At 48.8% G+C, this 18,321-nt stretch overlaps 2 protein-coding genes across 3 annotated transcripts; one reads left to right on the plus strand and one right to left on the minus strand.

Moving 5' to 3' along the window:
- Positions 1-1,761: 1,761 nt before the first annotated feature.
- Positions 1,762-17,871, minus strand: LOC135824653 (adipocyte plasma membrane-associated protein-like). 2 transcript variants are annotated; one of them, XM_065337373.1, is made up of 9 exons: positions 17,465-17,871; positions 16,419-16,540; positions 15,824-15,951; positions 15,287-15,385; positions 5,942-6,150; positions 5,322-5,432; positions 4,785-4,888; positions 3,793-3,994; positions 1,762-2,563 (listed from the first exon to the last, which is right to left on the minus strand). In XM_065337373.1, the coding sequence occupies exons 2-9, from the start codon at positions 16,499-16,501 to the stop codon at positions 2,348-2,350; spliced, it is 1,152 nt and encodes a 383-aa protein (XP_065193445.1). In that variant the 5' UTR covers positions 16,502-16,540; positions 17,465-17,871; the 3' UTR covers positions 1,762-2,347. The 2 variants fall into 2 exon arrangements, with proteins under 2 accessions (XP_065193445.1, XP_065193444.1); XM_065337372.1 differs by having other exon boundaries at positions 5,942-6,153; positions 17,465-17,870.
- Positions 9,891-11,336, plus strand: LOC135824912 (proteasome adapter and scaffold protein ECM29-like). The gene has a single exon (XM_065337654.1). The coding sequence runs from the start codon at positions 10,108-10,110 to the stop codon at positions 11,332-11,334; it is 1,227 nt and encodes a 408-aa protein (XP_065193726.1). The 5' UTR covers positions 9,891-10,107; the 3' UTR covers positions 11,335-11,336.
- Positions 17,872-18,321: the final 450 nt, after the last annotated feature.

The raw sequence follows: 18,321 nt of genomic DNA on the forward strand, positions 1-18,321 counted from the left end.
TTCTGATATTCTGCCGCGGAATTCATGAGGGAGAGAATACCTAGCAGGACAACACTACAACGACTGCAGCAGCGGCACATGCATAAGACAGAAGTCAACCAGCACAGATCAAGCTCCGACGAGTATTCAATTTCATTGGTACGTGTTCAACTGTTGATAGAGAGAAGAAAGAAGAAGAAAAAACGTTGAGTATTTTGCCCTGTTCGTTAGCACAATTTCTTAGACATGAAAAATTAAAAATTTGGGGGAGGAGAGATCAGTGGTTATAATTAGTGGACCATGTAACGGTGGCATCGCAGATCACAATTAAAATTCAACTAAAATAATAATAAAGAATAAAGGTGAAAAATATCAATTGTGCACTCATAATCATGTATAAACAATTAAAATGAAACAATTCCAGAACGTTTTCGTGTGACCATCATCAGTGGAACATCGTCACATAGTAAGAATCACTAAAACAACCAGTTATATAGCTAGAGTAACATGAAAAGAAGCGTGAGAATGCAGCACAGCTAGCGGTTATGCATAACGCGTGTAGTGTGAACCTTTGCAGTGTATCTGAGAATGGTAGCAGTAGATGAATGTGGCAGCTGTGAGTGCGTGTGAACAAAAACTGGTGAGTGTGTATTATTTAAAAAGTGTGAGTGCTACAACATTTTCTGCAACACTTGTCCGAACGTATCAAACAACACGTCCCATTGTCCTTGTTGTCAAAAGCGGCCAGGGCAGGCAGGCCAAAGCGTGGGAGGCCGAGAAAACACCCGTTGCCTACTACTACGCCTGTCAGTATTACAACACAACCAGAAACGGATACAACACCGGACTCAACAGTAGCGCAACACACGAATCTGGTGTCACTCTTGACGACAACAACACGGCATGGGAGACCACCGGACGACCGTTCATTAACAAACCCGATGGCGGTAACGGAAAGATCACCAGGAGAACGAAATGAAAATGGAGGAAAAACGAATCTGAGGAGAAGCCAGAGACTAGCGGAGACACGACTGAGAAAAATGGAGAAGGCGGAACCAGTAGTGGCAGGTGAAAGTACGGGCGCAGCAGTGAACACGTCAAGGAGAAAGAAGCGATGGCATGAGGAGATGGAGATGGAGGATGATGATGGGGATGAACAGGATGGTCAGGAGGAAAGTAAGGGTGAGCAGGAACGGGAAGTGGAGGATGAGAGTGATACGGACGAGGAGGAGTTCGACATCGACAAGAGCAAGTCTGCCATCTACAAGCATTTGGTGTCCAGTCCGGATTGTCGTAAGTTGTTTGACGATTCCTGGTTTAGTGTTATTTGTCGCGCGCGTTTCTTTAAGCAGTTGCAGGTGTTGGAAGCTGTATATATTCGCACACGTGACCCTGTTCTATGCAAGCAAAAAGAAAATGTTGTAGCACTCACACTTTTTAAATAATACGCACTCACCAGTTTTTGTTCACACGCACTCACAGCTGCCACATTCATCTACTGCTACCATTCTCAGATACACTGCAAAGGTTCACACTACACGCGTTATGCATAACCGCTAGCTGTGCTGCATTCTCACGCTTCTTTTCATGTTACTCTAGCTATATAACTGGTTGTTTTAGTGATTCTTACTATGTGACGATGTTCCACTGATGATGGTCACACGAAAACGTTCTGGAATTGTTTCATTTTAATTGTTTATACATGATTATGAGTGCACAATTGATATTTTTCATTGCTATTTTACGACTGTTGTCTCCTCGTCGGTTATTTAAAGAATAAAGGGTGATTTTATAGATTAGTGGATTGGGTAACGGTGACATTGCCGATCACAATAATGGTTACCTGAAGTATCAGATATTGTAACAAGGAGGACAGATTGTGTTAACTGTCTCACTGCTGACACTACACTGGCTTATCATCAGGACTCCTGGCGATGCTTCACATTGTTCCACTGCGTAGCAGTACCAAAGCTACTCCAACGGGAACAGATGGAAAGCGTTTTAAGATGCGAGCTCCGAGAAAGCCAACACCACAAATAACAGGAAAGATACCAAAAACGCCATGATTCTTTTCACTTCATGGACGGTGGCAAGACTAGTTTGCCAGCAATTGCACAAGGATGAAAGCCGTCCTGAGAGAATGCTACTCCTGCTGCCCGCAAAGCCAGTGGCATGACAACAATGCTAGTCTTGTCGTCCTCTAAACCATCGGCATGACAATAAAAGCCAGTCCTGCCGCCCTCGAATCCAGCAGTGGCTTGACAACAGCGCTAGTCATGCTGCCCTCTAAGCCAGTGGCACGATGACAACGGTAGTCCTGCTGACCTCTAACCCAGTGCCATGATGACGACGCTAGCCATGCTGACCTCTAAGCAATCGGCATGACCACAACGCCGCTATCCACGCGGCTGCTGACGTACATCGTCTTCTTATCCGGCGCCACAGTGCACTGGCTGATGTGCCGGAAGTTGTCCACGTCGTGGAAATGGTACGTGTCCAGTATGGTTCCGTTGTTATGGTAGTGTAGACACATACCGTACACCATGGCGTCCTCGATGAAGCTGTACGCAAACCCTGGTGTGATCTGTGTGTGCGTGTGTGAGGGAAGAGAAGAAGAAGAAGAAGACGCAAGGTGAACATGAAGACGAATACAGGAGTGGGTAAAGCGGGATTCACAGAAGCTTTTTTGCGATGCGACACGCGATGCGACGCGATCTGCGACGGACGCGTGCGATGCGAACTCGCGAAATACCATTCACAGAAGAAGTCAGTGATGCGACAATATCTTGCTGATTTGGCTACGTCACCATGATATTTGCGCGGTTTGATACAGCTTGTACAAATTTATAGGCAACTCTTGAACCTTTGTACAACTTTGCTGTGGAAAAGGTCAAAATCGTACGCCAAATCGCTTGTCGCATCGCATCGCAAAAGTTGAGCCAAGCTCAACTTCTGCGATGGCCCTGTTGCGGCAGTTGCGTGGGGTCCGCGATGGTTGCGATTTGGGGATTTCCCGGTTTCGCGGCTGTCGCATCGCATGTCGCATCGCAAAAAGCTTCTGTGAATCCCGCTTTTAAGCAAAGGCACATGTCAACACACAAACGTGTACCAAACATAGGGTATGAGCACTTACACACATAAACACACATACACACATACACATACACACATACACACATACACACATACACACATACACACATACACATACACACACACACACACACACATACACACACACACATACACATATACACATACACACATACACATACACATAAACACACACATAAACACACACATAAACACACACATAAACACACACATAAACACACACACACACACACACACACACACACATACACATACACATATACACATACACATACACATACACATAAACACACACATAAACACACACATACACACACATACACATAAACACACACATACACACACATACACACACATACACACATAAACACACACATACACATAAACACACACATACACATAAACACACATACACACACATACACATAAACACACACATACACACATAAACACACACATACACACATACACACACATAAACACACACATACACACATAAACACACACACACATACACATGCACATAAACACATATACACACACACACACACACACATACATACACATGCGTGCACACACATGGTCCTAGTTGTAGTGCTACTCTGGGACAGGTGGTTGCCTTGACAGGTTTTACTGTACAACCGAGGAGTACATAAATTACAACTCAACATACGGATACCACAGAGCGGCCATGCTTACCTTCCAAATGAGGCGGCGTAACAACGGCCATCGGTTCAGCAGCTCCGTGGACTTGACCTTCGTTCTTAGCGACGGCACAGCAACCAGGTATCCACCGTCGGGATGCGGGCGGATGTTGTCCGGAATACCGGCAATGTTATCGTCCAGTACTGTCGTGGTGTTGGTCGACGACGATGATGATGTGTTCTTTTCCAGAGACAACCTGGGAGATAACGGGGGGGGGGGGGGGGGGGGGAGAGACGAAATCCGTATGGTTAGAAGGTGATGATGTGTTGCACACACTGCATGGCCACAAGAGTACGTGAAAACCAGAGTGTGCAGCTCGGATGGGTTGCTGTCACGGCGGAATTCCGTGATTACATCATTTTAGTGATGTAGTGCGTGCAAGCAGGATTCAAGCATGTCTCTTTCCGCACAACTGCAGCCCAGTTGTACGCACTACGCCTTTTCACGCCTCAGATCTGCGCCAAATATGATGTAATCACGGAATTCCGCCGTGACCCATAGTAGAAAAGGCCCCAAGTAATTAGTTGCACACCCCGGGTTTCATGTACTCTTGATAGACATCTGTTACACGGGCAAGCACACCGCATGTAATAGTCACATGTTTGAGGGGTTGAAAAAAGGGGAAATCTCCGAATAAAAAAATGCCTGTCGCTATCAGGACTGAAACGAGGGACATTTGCCAATGGCCAGCGATGCTTTAACCACTGGTCTATGATGTAGCTCCAGATGTCATTCAGGCATCGACTGCTCAACACTTTCTTCAGATGTCGAATCAAAAATTATCGTAAACCCAACCAGTTGTCACTGTTCTTATTGTCCGCAAACTCCAACGCAGCCATTCACATATTTAAGAAACCTCACTGCAAACACTCCAATGATAGTATCATCACGGCAAATCAAAAATTAATCATTCACGTTCCACCAAATGTCCGCAGGGCCTGGCCCACCATCACAGCCATCATCAGGGTGAACAATTTGTCGCTTACTGAGATAGGCGGAAACGAGTTGACTCGGTGAAGAGGAGTGACTGCCCATCCTTGCTAAGCTGTACGCCATTGGGGAAGCAGAGTCCCGTCGCTACCTCATCAGCCTGCATACGGGAAGACACAGGTAGGTTATAACTTAGAACGTCACCTGAGATCATCATGTGCATCGAGTGCACGAAGCACAAGCATGCGTGTACACACTTAGCAGACCGACACACAGACACATGCAGGCATGTGCACACACACACACCGACACATGCAGGCACGTGCACACACACACAGACGCATGCAGGCACGTGTACACACACACAGATGCATGTACGTGCACACACACACAGACACACACACACACATACACACACACATGCACGCACATACACACAGAAACACACACACATGCACACAGACAGACACACAGACACAGGCACACACACACACACACAGAAACACACATGACGACATGCATTGACAAGTTAGTTCTCCCCGAGGTGACAGTGCGACCGATCAACTTTCCTCCTTACGATGTAGAAACCTTACCTCACCAGTCGGAATGTGATAGGAGAGAATTCTTCCAGTACATGTTCCCTCCACAAATTCATAGTTGAGTCTAGGAAATGGCCAGCGCTGTGTTATCTGAGACACGTAGACCTAGCAGAACACACAAACACAATCACAAACGGACATGTGATAGGGCATAACATGGTATTATGTCATGTACACACAGACTTGAATTTGAAGATACAATAGAGAGAGAGAGAATAAGTATGTGGTGGTGGTGGTGGCGGCGGTGGTGATGTTGTGTGTGTGTGTGTGTGTGTGTGTGTGTGTGTGTGTGTGTGTGTGTGTGTGTGTGTGTGTGTGTGTGCGAGCAAGCGTGTGTGTGCATATGTGAGAGAAAGAGAGAGAGAGAGAGAGAGAGAGAGAGAGACAGCAAGATAGTGAGAGACAGCAAGACTAGAAGAGAGAGATTGTGCACAAGATGCTGCGCGTCACACGGAATGTGACCTACACAGTTACAGAGCACAGAACACAATATACACAGTCCACAAGGGATAGCAGTCACAGAACACAATTGTCTGTGGACTGAGCTTCCAGGTAAACACACAGCTGAATGCCTACCGACACCGTAACCATGGTAATCCTGGCGACTATCTTACTGTTTGTGTCTCCAGGTCGACGTCTAGATCATTCAGCATGGTCATCTCCTGGCCGGCAATGAGATCGCCGCCTTCCAGCAACAGACGCGTAGCACCAGTGTCTGTGTTCACTGAGAACAGGCCATGGAACAGGTCCACAACGAGTAGGGTGTCGTTATTCAGCATACGCAGTCCCAACGGCCGACCGCACTCTTTGCTCTCCGTATTCTCTACTGGAGCACACAGCGGAAAAGTACGAGAAGACAAGTTTATCCACAAGGTCCCCCAGCGCATTTGTTGTGGGTGGTTGTTGTGGGTTGTGGGTTGTTGTTGTTGTCACGATAGCCAGTGGCCAATGAGAGATAATAGTGGGAGAGAGGAGAAATAGTGAAGAAGGATTGGGTGGGCAGGGATTAAAGACTACTTAAGTGTACGGGCAGGGGTGGTCGCTACACGAGCATACAGAGTTAGGGAACAGCAGGGATATCTGGGATTTGAAGAGAGTACGAGAAGGGATTTCGCGAAGCTGGTTGGGCAAGAAATTAAAGTAATGAAGGGCCTTGGAGAGGGGAGTTGTTGTTTTTAATTCACCGAGACCCGTGAGTATTTTGCCTCTGAGAGACTGTGGCCCGCTACATTATATTCGATCGAAGTCAAATATACTGTTACAGTGTACCGGTATACTGTTTTAAAGAAGCAATTGTTCTCGTGCCGTGTGGTCGTTCGTTCCTGACACTTAAGAGAATCAGAGGGTTCACAACATTTGGCGACCACGCCAGGATACAAAGCGAGCATGGCAGAACAACAGAGGAACATTGAAGAGAGAAGTATCGCCAACGGAATTCAATGTGGGTTGGAAGGAGATAAGTTGAAAGATGACGTGGAGCAGAGGCTCCGACAGTGCGAGGAGTGTGAGGAGCGTGGTGCCAGAAGGCAAGAGGGTGCGCTCCGCACTCCGCACAGAGCTTGACGAATAAGGTGAAGGAGATGAACGAGCGCATCGCCAGGGCGTATGGGGGTGATGGTGACGCCACCAGTGTGAGGTCGATGGGATGTACAGCGGAAGATCCCAGTCACAGCGGTGGGCGTAAACCGTTGATGAAAGTCCCCACATACGATGGAACGCAGCCACTGGAGAGTTTTCTCGACCTGTTCGAGGACATATGTTCCAAGAACGAGTTCGACGAAAACGAATGGCTGCTACGATTGCGTATCGCTCTATTGGGTAGCATCGCAGAAAGGACCTGTATTGGCTGCAAAACCTATGAGGAAGCAAAGCGAGAGTTGCTTGCCTCGCTCGGAAAGACGCCGGACAGAGCGCGGAAGACTTTGCTGACAGGCAAACAGCGGTCAGAGGAGTCTTTTCACCAATACGTTGTGCGTGTTTTCCGAAGAGGTAGAGGTGTGTGCCATGCACGCTATGACTGAAGATAGCAAGGTGGACACCAAGTATAGCGCCGATATAGGTAAAATGGCACCTGTGCTGCAAGCAATGGCAAAGTTACCTTCATTCCAGTTCAGTTCAGTTTTTTTATTATAAACAACAGTGTGTTCACTGAGACCCTTGAAGTATATTGCCTCCAGGAGGCTGCGGCCCGCTACAAAATCGGTGGCAGCGGTAAATTCATTTTGTTTCATTGTCACTTACATTACATGTTTCTCCGATGGCTCAACCTAGTGTACCTGCCGGGGCACCCGCCGCCGTGCCCGCCACCGTGCCCGCCGCCGTGCCCGCCGCCGTGCCCGCCGCAGCCCCAGCTCCGCCCGCTCCTGCCCAACCACCGAGAGGAGCGTACCATGTGCAGCCCGAAAAGTACAAGGGTCGCGTGGAGGACAACTTCGCTTCCTGGCTCATGCATTTTGACCAGGTCGCCGCGGTGAATAACTGGACCCCCGTTCAGCAGACGCAGTTCCTGGACCCCGCACTAGAAAGCGAGGCCCAGCTGTATAATTGTAGCGTTGGCACGCTGGTGACTTCACAGCATATAGCGTATAGTGTTTAGAGTATAGCATATTCTCGAACATTACTATATCCCCGTATGTTAGCATATTCCCGTACGTTACTATATCCCCGTACGTTAGCGTATCCCCGTACATTAGTGTACGGAGTTTGCCTGTGCATAAAACCTGCTGTTCACGATTCTTTTGAGTAATAAAGTTGACAACAGTGTGTTCACTGAGACCCGTGTGCATTTGCCTCCGAGACTGCGGCCCGCTACATAATTGGTGGCAGCGGTGGGATTCAAACCCACGCCTCCGGAGAGACTGGAGTCTCTCCCGGCGGCCACCAGGAATGGAGGCCACCAACAACTCGTCCAGGCGCTGCAAGCCCGGTTCGACCCCGCCCAGCGCGTCGACCTGCATCGCGCAACCTTTCAAGCTCGCCGCCAGGCCAAAGACGAACGTTCAGTGAGGCGGTTCGCTCCCTGGCCCAGCAAGCATATCCCCAGATGGTGGCATGGGACCTCGACAGCCTAACAAAAGACCAATTCATGCTGCACTCTCAGATTCTCTCCAGTATGGCACTTGTACCATCGAAGAAATTTAAACGTGGTCATGACGGCTGCACTCTCAGATTATCTCCGGTCTTGACTGCAGCCCGCTACACGAGCGCATCGACAGGGCGTATGAGGGTAATGGTGCCGCCGCCAGTGTGAGGTTGATGGGAGGTACAGCAGAAGCTCCCAGTCACAGCGGTGGGCGTAAACCGTCGATGAAAATCCCCGCATACGATGGAACGCAGCCACTGGAGCGTTATCTCGACCTGTTCGAAGAAACCGAATGGCTGCTGCGATTGCGTATCGTTCTATCTGGTAGTGTAGTGTCCCTGCCTGGCTAGTACGGAAGTGTAGCTGACTCCTTGAATTCGTCCCTGGGCTGTTTACGGAGCTTCCGTCTTGTAGCCATCCTCAGTCAATCGTTGACGTTATGGCTCAACCTGCTGCTGCACGAGCCGCCGCTGCTCCGGCGCCCACTCGCCACGTGCACAACTGGGCCACCCCGGCCAAATACGCAGGTCGGCTAGACGGCAACTGGTCGGCATGGTATGGCCAGTTTGCACAGGGTGCTGCGGTGAACCAGTGCACGCCAGCCGAGCAAACGCAATTCCTGGGGTTGTCCCTCTCGGGGGACGCCCAACTCTTCTACCTGAGTCTCCCGCAGGCGACCCGTCAAGGCGCCATCGCTGCCCTCGCTCAGGCCCTAGAAGACCGTTTTGCTCCCGCTCAGCATGCCGAACTACACCGGGCCGCATTCAAAGCGTTGCGACAGGAGAAGGGACAGTCGGTCAGCGCTTACTGTGAGAAGGTAAGGGCGGCTGTCGCCCAATCGTACCCCAACATGGCTGCTGCTGACAGGGATGTTCTTGCTAAGGACCAGTTCCTTGCTGGTCTCGACTCCAGGTCGATTCGTGTCCGGGTCCGGGAACTAGCTCCGAATACCCTGGATGCTGCCCTCCTTGCCGCCCTTCACCAACACTCCATCTTGCAGGCTGAAGAGCAGGAAACACCACCTCTTCCTGTGTGCGAAGTCGCCCAGGAATCGCAGCTAGAGGCAGTTACTAAAGCGCTGGAAGCCTCAGCGTTTGCCTGGCCCGCCTTGAACAATGTGACGTCGGCCCACCCGCACAACCTCCGGCGACGACAGAACATTCGTCCACCTGCCTACTTATGAAAATCATGAGGGCGTGATTATCTGTAGGAAGGGAGGGTGTAGTATCCCTGCCTGGCTAGTACTGTCACGACGGGTGTCGTGATTCTATTCCAGCTATACACATATGCAAACCAAGTCATCATTATTACTACATGTACAGGAGTCGCGATCTGGCTTCACCTTTTTCTTCTCCTCGTTTTTCACTTACATACGTAGTACCTCGCGAGTTCACCATTCTGGGCTCACACCCAGACCACCGCGTGTCGACCACGACATGACATCCATCTTGTTCTTTTCAGTTAGTCTTTTTCCGTTTTCACCTTGGGGCAACAGCGAGTTCTCGCTTGTGCCATATCACTTCAAAGAAACGGAAACTGTTCAATACTCTAGATCCTTGTGCGGTTTGAACTCACCCCTAGCTCTCCCACTGTACCCAATTAAACTTCATTCCGCACAAACTGGTGCCGAAACCCGGCTTCATATCATAGCTAGTTTGGACCCAAAGTTCATCCATAATCATCTTCTCACCCTTGGAGATGTCGGGCCAAGAAGAATTGCTCCTCCTGGAGAGAGTGCTACTACGTTTTGGAGGGGCAGATACTGACGAGAAGCTGGAAAAATCCGTTGGTCGCTTCTTGTGCCCCGTCTTGCTGAAACTAGGCACCGAACGCAAAGATGTCAGAGACAAGACTTTAGTGCTGACCCACATAAGCAAGCAGCTGAAGAACAGACTGAAGCTGGCCATGCCGGTTGATGCTTTGCTACAGCAGTATGAGGACTCGACGTTGTCTAGCTTTGTTCACAATTTCACTGTTGTATATCTCAAGATGGCTCTGGTGCGCATCGCGCGCGCGGAGCAGCTTGTTCTAGTGCCGCGCCTGCTCTGCTGTCTCGAAGGCAGACCCGTGGCGAATCAGAACGCCCAACTACGTGTAATAACTCCGCTCCTTGGCTCTGTCGAGCTGCCAGAGTCCCAGGTGGACAGAGCGAGCTGGTTGATGCTGCGGCAAAAAAGACGAGCTGTTGGCAGTCTCCTGCTGGAGTTTCTGATCGACTTCCGGCGTTTGCCGTACAAGAAGCCCTCGTTCACTCCTACGCCTGAGCATGGTGAGAATCGAGTAGATCCGGGCGGCTTGCAGGGCCTCACGCATGCATCCTACCAGCGTGCATCAGCCGACTTGACTGTGTCGAATGGCTATTTCGACAAGCTGGAGGAGATGAAGCTGGGTGCTGTGGAGTTCATTGCATCGGGTATATTCGCCGAGGAGGACGTGGCATGCCATCTGCTTGTGGCGTCCGCCGATACACACCACAGCGTGGCTGATAAAAGCGACTCGCATCTAAAGCGCATGGTTGGTCCAGATATCTGGGAGAAGGTGCCAGTTATCACGGCTGTCTACATGCTACTGTTGGGATCCACAATGAATGTGCCGCTTGATGAGGTCATGTTAGGTAGCCAGGGTGATACCAAATCACCAACACACTGCTCAGTGGCAAGGGATTTTGTGCTGTTGGCAATCCTCACCGTACTGCAGCGCTCCACAGAAGCAGTGGATCAGATTGAGTTGGCCGTGAAGGCTTGTGCAGTCTGCCATTACAGTACTCAGCTGAAGATTCGAATTCAGGGCTTGCTTCTACTACAGCACATCTGTGAACATTCATCGGAGGATAATGCAACAAAGTATGGTGCTAGCTTGTTCTCCTATGTCTGCGAGCGAATCATGGAAGATGAGAGCCTGTTGCTTTGCGTAGCCTGGCCCTAATCGCCCTTGGCAAGTTCTCTCGGACGGTGCCAGAACACTTTCGCAAGCGCATCCACCAGAGGTCTTCTCCGGAACGAGTTCTGCGTTACAATCATGTTCAAAACATTAGAGGAGACTGAGAGCGAGGATCTGCGGCAGAGCTTTTACGACTGCATCATGGCCTTTGCGCCCGCACTCGTGCCATCAGCCAAGGCGCACTCCACCGAGTATATGAGTCTGCTTGCATCGTGCCAGAACAGCGAGGTGGCCAAAGTGCGACTGCTGGGCGTGCAGTTTGCCATCACCGTGCTCGGTGTGAGTGACGTTGCCACCAGTTTTGTACTGCTAGAGCACTCGGCTGACAGTGATGAAACCGTGCGTCGCGCCTGTCAGCGTGCTATCTACGGTGTCGTCGAGGACCAGTCTGCGCACGGCCATCTCACCATCATTCCCAGCCCGGAGCACCTGACCGCGGTCGAGCAAATCCTCCAGCACCTCAAGAGTGCCTCTCGTACAGCGCTGAGTAATGACAAAGGCTACCGTTCGGCGGGAGTGATCTTGCCGTTCTCACCCAAAGTCCTGCAACAGATGTTGCTTTACTGCCATGCGGCGTTGCTTAGTCAATACGGTATCACACAGGAAGAGTTCACTCTGGGCAACTACCAACGACAGCTGCTCGAGACCTTCACTGGCAAGACCGATCACTCACAACGCGTGGCAAAATGGACCGAATCTTGGCAGCTGATGGAGTATCTGCTAGCAGGCAAAACACTCGGAAGTGAGTTCCACGTCACTACTTTAGCTTATCTTCCGATCTTATTAAACTGGTGCCGAAACCTTTCAAACTCATGTCAAACTCTTCTAGCATTTTTGTTGAAGCTCTCCGTTGGAAGTTTCTCCGCTCGTGCCGCTCGTACAGTTCGAGTCATCCCGGCGAATGACTGTAGACTTTCAGTACACCCGTGGTAACTCTGTAGACTGGTATACAGCCGTATTAGTCATGCCAAAGAAAAAGTTTCTTGGTGCTCTGTACCTTCGGCGCAGCCGACTACAGAAACTCGGCGCCGTGATCGATGCTTGTATCACCGAAGCACAAGCCCTCGCCAACGCAGCTACATCAAGTGACCACGAGGCCGATGACCCTGACACTCACAGTGACAGTGACCAGCGGGGCTCGGCGCAACCCCGTTCGCAGCACTCTGCCCTGCTGTCCTGACGAGCAAGCGCAGCCTCCACTCCTGAGAACAATCCACTTGAGCGAGCGGGAAAGCTCCGGCATTGACCCACCGACTCCCTGTCCGGATGGAGATATGACGTGTACTTAGTATGGATGACTCCAGCGGCCAGCGCACCATCATCACAGAGTCATTGTTCACTGCTGGCCGCAGCGACGCTCGCAGTCGCATCACTGATTGCAGTGGCCTAGACTAGAGCCGCTGTGTCTGTTTCGTTATGTGTGTGTGTGTGTGTGTGTGTGTGTATGTGTGTGTGTGTGTGTGTGTGTGTGCGTGTGCGTGTGCGTGTGCGTGTGTGTGTGTGTGTGTGTGTGTGTGTGTGTGTGTGTGTGTGTAGCACAGTACTCAACATAGCCTCAGTGTGTGATCAGTAAGTCCTGCTTGCAAGCCGTTCTAGCCAGACTAACATGACTGTGTTATTCACTCATCGTGTACAGTGTGCTCTTACTGAACATACTTTCAATATTCCACTGTCTCCAGTGCCATAAACTATGTATGATAGTTTGAACGGATGATTACAATAACAATGATAATTTTCAATCCCCCTAAACTCCTCTCAATTGCCATGCATTGCGCGGCCTAAGAGCGATCCTTTTTGGATGCCCAGCAAGTGCAGTCCATGTTATAAATAATTATAATCCTGGAACGCATGTCTAGAAGCTAGCTAGGCAACTCTTTCCATCTATCGTCTCCCAATTTCTTATTTTCATATACATGTAACTTCGTTCCCGTCTTTCTGGGGGGGGGGGGAGGGGGGGGGGGGGAAGTGTCACGACGGGTGTCGTGATTCTACTCCAGCTATACACATATGCAAAACCAAGTCATCCTATTACTCCATGTACAGGAGTCGCGATCTGGCTTCACCTCTTTCTTCTCTCCTCGTTTTTCACTTACATACGTAGTACCTCGCGAGTTCACCATTCTGGGCTCACACCCAGACCACCGCGTGTCGACCACGACATGACATCCATCTTGTTCTTTTCAGTTAGTCTTTTTTCCGTTTTCACCTAGGGGCAACAGCGAGTTCTCGCTCGTGCCATATCACTTCAAAGAAACGGAAACTGTTCAATACTCTAGATCCTTGTGCGGTTTGAACTCACCTCTAGCTCTCCCACTGTACCCAATTAAACTTCATTCCGCACAAGTACGGAACTGTAGCTGACTCCTAGTATATCGTATACTTAGCGTATCCCCGTACGTTAGCATGCGGGGTCTGTTGCCCTATAAAAGCTGCTGCGCTTTACTGATTTCATTAATTTATAACGACAACAAAGCCGAGCAGAAGAGCTGTTCAACCTCCAGGTGTGTACCGGAGAAAGTTCTTTTATTGCCGCTTCTCTTTCTTACATATAATCCAGGTGTGTACCTGGGAAAGTTTAATTAAAAGTTAATTCGTGTGTGTTAATTGTCGTGCCTCCACTCGGCTACCCACTACAGTTGCATGGCGGAAAGGATCTGTATTGGCTGCAATATCTATGAGGAAGCAAAGCAGGATTTGCTTGCCTCGCTCAGAAAGACGCCAGACAAAGCGTAGAAGACTTTGCTGACTGAAAGTTATGATGATTCTTGGTTCAGTGTTGTTCGTTCTGCAAGTAGTTTCAAGCAGTTGAAAGTTCTAGAAGCAGCCTACATTCACACTCGTGATCCCAATCTTTGTAAACAAAAAGAAAATGTCACCGCGCTTACACTCTTCCAGTAAATTCACACTCACACACATTTGCACATGCATGTCCATTGTCACACTGCACTTGCTGAATTTCCTATCATTTCTCACCTGTATAGTTTTTTAACCAGTGCAATTTTTCCGAAGTTTCTGCTATTTTTCGTACTATTCTTGTATCCTCGTTTTTCACTCCAAGTGAATAATTCATCATTCTTTATCCACTGACGATGTTGTTCAGAGCAACGAAACGTCTGGAAAAGTATCGTAAATATTTCTATCTTTAAACTCGGATACTGAGCCAGTAATGGTCGTTAAATGTCTCAGTAGCCTGTCAGTTTTGTGCCCTATTATCCCACTTTCTGACCGTTATCATCTTGTTACAGTCGTGGATAGTTGCTGCATAACTCGTTCTCATGTGTTTCTTCTCTTTTTTACATTTCTATCTTTATTAATAATATAATTATACCACTCTTGGTCTAGAATAGTAGAAAGAATACTTTTTTTTGGATATTACAATGAGAGAGGCTAACCAATAGCTTGTCCACCAACTCTTTGTATAAACCCTATTGTAGTTTCATCATTCCCTTTTTATGGTCACGAATTCCATTGATAATTGTGACAAGAGTGCGTTCTTTTTTTGTAGAAAAGAAAAAGGACCCAGGAATTTCAAGTTACACTATAATGTCCACTAACACCAGCAGTTACTAAACAATCAGCTCATGCTATAACACTGGTGGTAGCGGACATTATAGCGCAGCTTGCAGTTCCTTGGTCCCTTTCCTTTCTATAAATTTATCCTTGGCTCTCCATCTGAGTCCATTCTTTTTTTGTATATGTCTGCAGTTGAAGAGAAAGAGAGGGAAGACTCCACTCCAGCTGTTGTATGCAGGTAAAGTAAAGTAAATTATCGTATCCGTTCCCGAAGGGAACTCACGACGGCCGCTAACACCCGGTAAACTCTAGCAGCAGATGCAGCGCCTAACGGTGGGGGTGAGTGGATAAGTCTCACAACCACTGGCACAAGTGCCGAGAAACCCCATGTATGTGTGAACATCACAATACTTCTCGAGCTTACCACACTTGAGAGTTCTCATAGTAGTCAACAGCACGGGTGGTGTATTGAGTGAGGAGACTTTGTACACACCTCCGTACAGCGTTCCAGCATACATGTTACCTGTACAGAGGGGAATACCCACGCACGCACACACACACACACACACACACACACACACACACACACACACACACACACACACACACACACACACACACACACACACACACACACACACACACACACACACACACACACACACACACACACACACACACACACACATAGAGATACAATTGTACACACACACAGATACAGATACACGGTGGAGATATACACACAGACATACGTGCACGTGCTCACACGCACGCACGCGCACACACACACACAGTGACAGACACTTGTATTTGCTGACTGGCATGACTGGTCACGCGAGTCTCCACCGAAGAGTGAGTTAAATGCCGTAATGAGCATAACATCCTGCTAGATCACCACTTTGAAAGGTAACTGGTTCTTTTCAGCTACAGGAAAAAAACTTCACAAAACACTTGAACTTACCCTTCGTATCAAACACCAGCGACTCGGGTCCGACCAGTTGCGGAAGATGCAGACGCTGTCGTGTATCGGCCTTCAAGCTGCACTTGGACGGGTTGTATGCTCCGCTCAGCGCTGGTGGATTGCCCGTACTGGACATGATTCACAGACAGACAGACGGACGGACAGACAGACAGATAGATAGACAGATATATAAACAGACAGACAGATAGACAGACCGTGGCAGACAGATAGACAGACATACAAACAGACAGATAGACAGACACAGATAGACAGACATACAAATAGACAGACATACAAATAGACAGACAGATAGACAGACACAGATAGACAGATAGACAGACTTTTACTCGTACTTGTTTACTGCCAAACTGGTCACGTGGGTCTCCCCGTGAGAGGGGAGAGATTCAAAAGGAAACACACACACACACACGTGCGCACGCACACACACACACACACACACACACACACACACACACACACACACACACACACACACACATACACACACACATACATACACACACACACACACACACAAACACACACACACACACACAGAGGCCTGGCCTGTGAAGTAGACAGCGGGTGCGCTTACACAAATTCCTGTGGATCAAAAGCACACGGCCATGCTAGGTAGATGCCGAACAGCACACCGATTATTGTACTCCAGTAGACCATTGTGATTAGGCTCTCTGCTGCTGCTGCTGAACAACTCCTCTGTACGGGGATGATGAGATAAGAATGGCACACAAAAACACACACATACACACACACACACACACACACACAACCACACACACGCACACACACACACACACGCGCGTGAATAAGTCGTATCAAATTGTTGACGTATCAGATGCATGTAGGAGTCGTGCACTGCACACGTATCTGTGACTCTCTCATCATCAGAACATTTCGGTCATTTCCCCTACAAAATTCTAGCCGTGTATATATTATTGGTACATTGTATGCTGTACTGCCAAAATTCTAGCCGCTGGTCGTTCTTCGGCGCTCCGTCAGTCTTCGGCGCCCGACAGTACCGTTACCGCATGACAGCATGACTGTAGTGTCTATGCCATACTAGTACTGCCTGATACTAGTACTGACTGTATATCAGGTACTACCGTAAAAGCAGAAATTTTCGGTGGTGTAATATTTTCGGTATTCTCCAAAATTGGCGGTTCGGCGGAGGGAAATTTTCGGTGAAACCCGTTTTCCAAGGAAGTGTACTAGTACTAAATGTATAGTTATACCGGTAGTACCGAAATTTCCGTGCGTTTTATTTTCGGCACAAATTGTCGGCACCGAAGTTGCCGGAAATAAAACACCACCGAATATTTCTACTTTTTACAGTAGTAATACCTCAATGTACTGGTATCTGGACTCCACTGGGACTTGATCACTCGCCACTCAGTCATCTTGTAGTACAGTGCGCTCACGTCACATGACTCCAGCACTACGTAGCACGTGCACAGCCCCCAATTCCCCCGACCTTTTCAAGACAAAAACATTATGAACAAATGATCGCAAACAACTGACATGGCCTTTGGGCACATCCAGTGCAAACATTTGCAGCTTCCTCGCTACTTTCCCGCCTGGTTCCGCATGGTGCATTATGACATTATTACTGTCGTCTCTTACTTGCTTGCTGAGCGGAGTTCCTGTGTGCTGTCAACGAACTACCCGTATGACGCTGTCAATGGCCGAAAATAAATTCTATGTTGTCAGCTGCTCGCAATCGGAAACCTTCCGGAAGCCGGCCGGCCACTTTCCGACGTTCCCTATCTGTTGGTCAGTGATTTGCCAGAACAACAAACTACTTACGACAGTTTAGTCTCGACCTGAAAGAAATTGTGTTGGAAATTTCTGTGAAATTATACCTGTGCCACTTTTGAACTTGCCCATGATTTCAAGACGTGCGTACAGCGTCACCTCGATATCTACCGTAGATCTATCTACGATGTGTGGTACGATCCCGACATCTACGGTTGGTATACTACGGTACGGGACCAGACAGCCCCGTACCGTATCGCCGTATTGCATCTCGTGCATGTCACGTCAGCAAATTGCAGTTTTTGTAGTCGCTCGATCGATCCTTCCTGACAGGCCACCTGCAACCAGGGAGTAGTACAATATTGTACTACTCCCTGCCTGCAACACCACCACACCTATTTTACTGTCCTTGGCCTAGCCGACCTGTCAGGCAAGAGTACATAACCGGGGTAACCCGGCCCCGGCGGGGATACTCTTGGTCATACCAATGCCAATGGGCTGTGTTTACATCAGGGAGTAGTACAAATACCTACTCCCTGGTTTACATGATGCGTTTCAACTAGGTAGATCTACACCCGTACCCGGGGCACAACTATTCAATCTATTGGTCATACAATCAATCATGTGTTTGTATAAGTAAACATTCATTGAATGGGATTCCATGCAGTGAATTGTACTGTCATTCCGGGATCCCGGATCTTGCAAGATCTTGCCAGAGACTGGGG

Source organism: Sycon ciliatum, chromosome 9 (genome assembly GCF_964019385.1).
Source record: "Sycon ciliatum chromosome 9, ocSycCili1.1, whole genome shotgun sequence".
NCBI classification, from domain to species: domain Eukaryota; kingdom Metazoa; phylum Porifera; class Calcarea; order Leucosolenida; family Sycettidae; genus Sycon; species Sycon ciliatum.

What these genes read in the sequence shown, in the direction of transcription:
- LOC135824653 (XM_065337372.1), bottom strand. Translation starts at nt 16,501, where the DNA reads ATGGTCTACTGGAGTACAATAATCGGTGTGCTGTTCGGCATCTACCTA. An exon ending in GCTGGTGTTTGATACGAAGG is followed by an intron (nt 15,386 to 15,823) that starts GTAAGTTCAAGT and finishes CCCTCTGTACAG; the next exon opens with GTAACATGTATGCTGGAACG. An exon ending in ATCACATTCCGACTGGTGAG is followed by an intron (nt 4,889 to 5,321) that starts GTAAGGTTTCTA and finishes TCCCGTATGCAG; the next exon opens with GCTGATGAGGTAGCGACGGG.
- LOC135824912 (XM_065337654.1), top strand. Translation starts at nt 10,108, where the DNA reads ATGTCGGGCCAAGAAGAATTGCTCCTCCTGGAGAGAGTGCTACTACGT.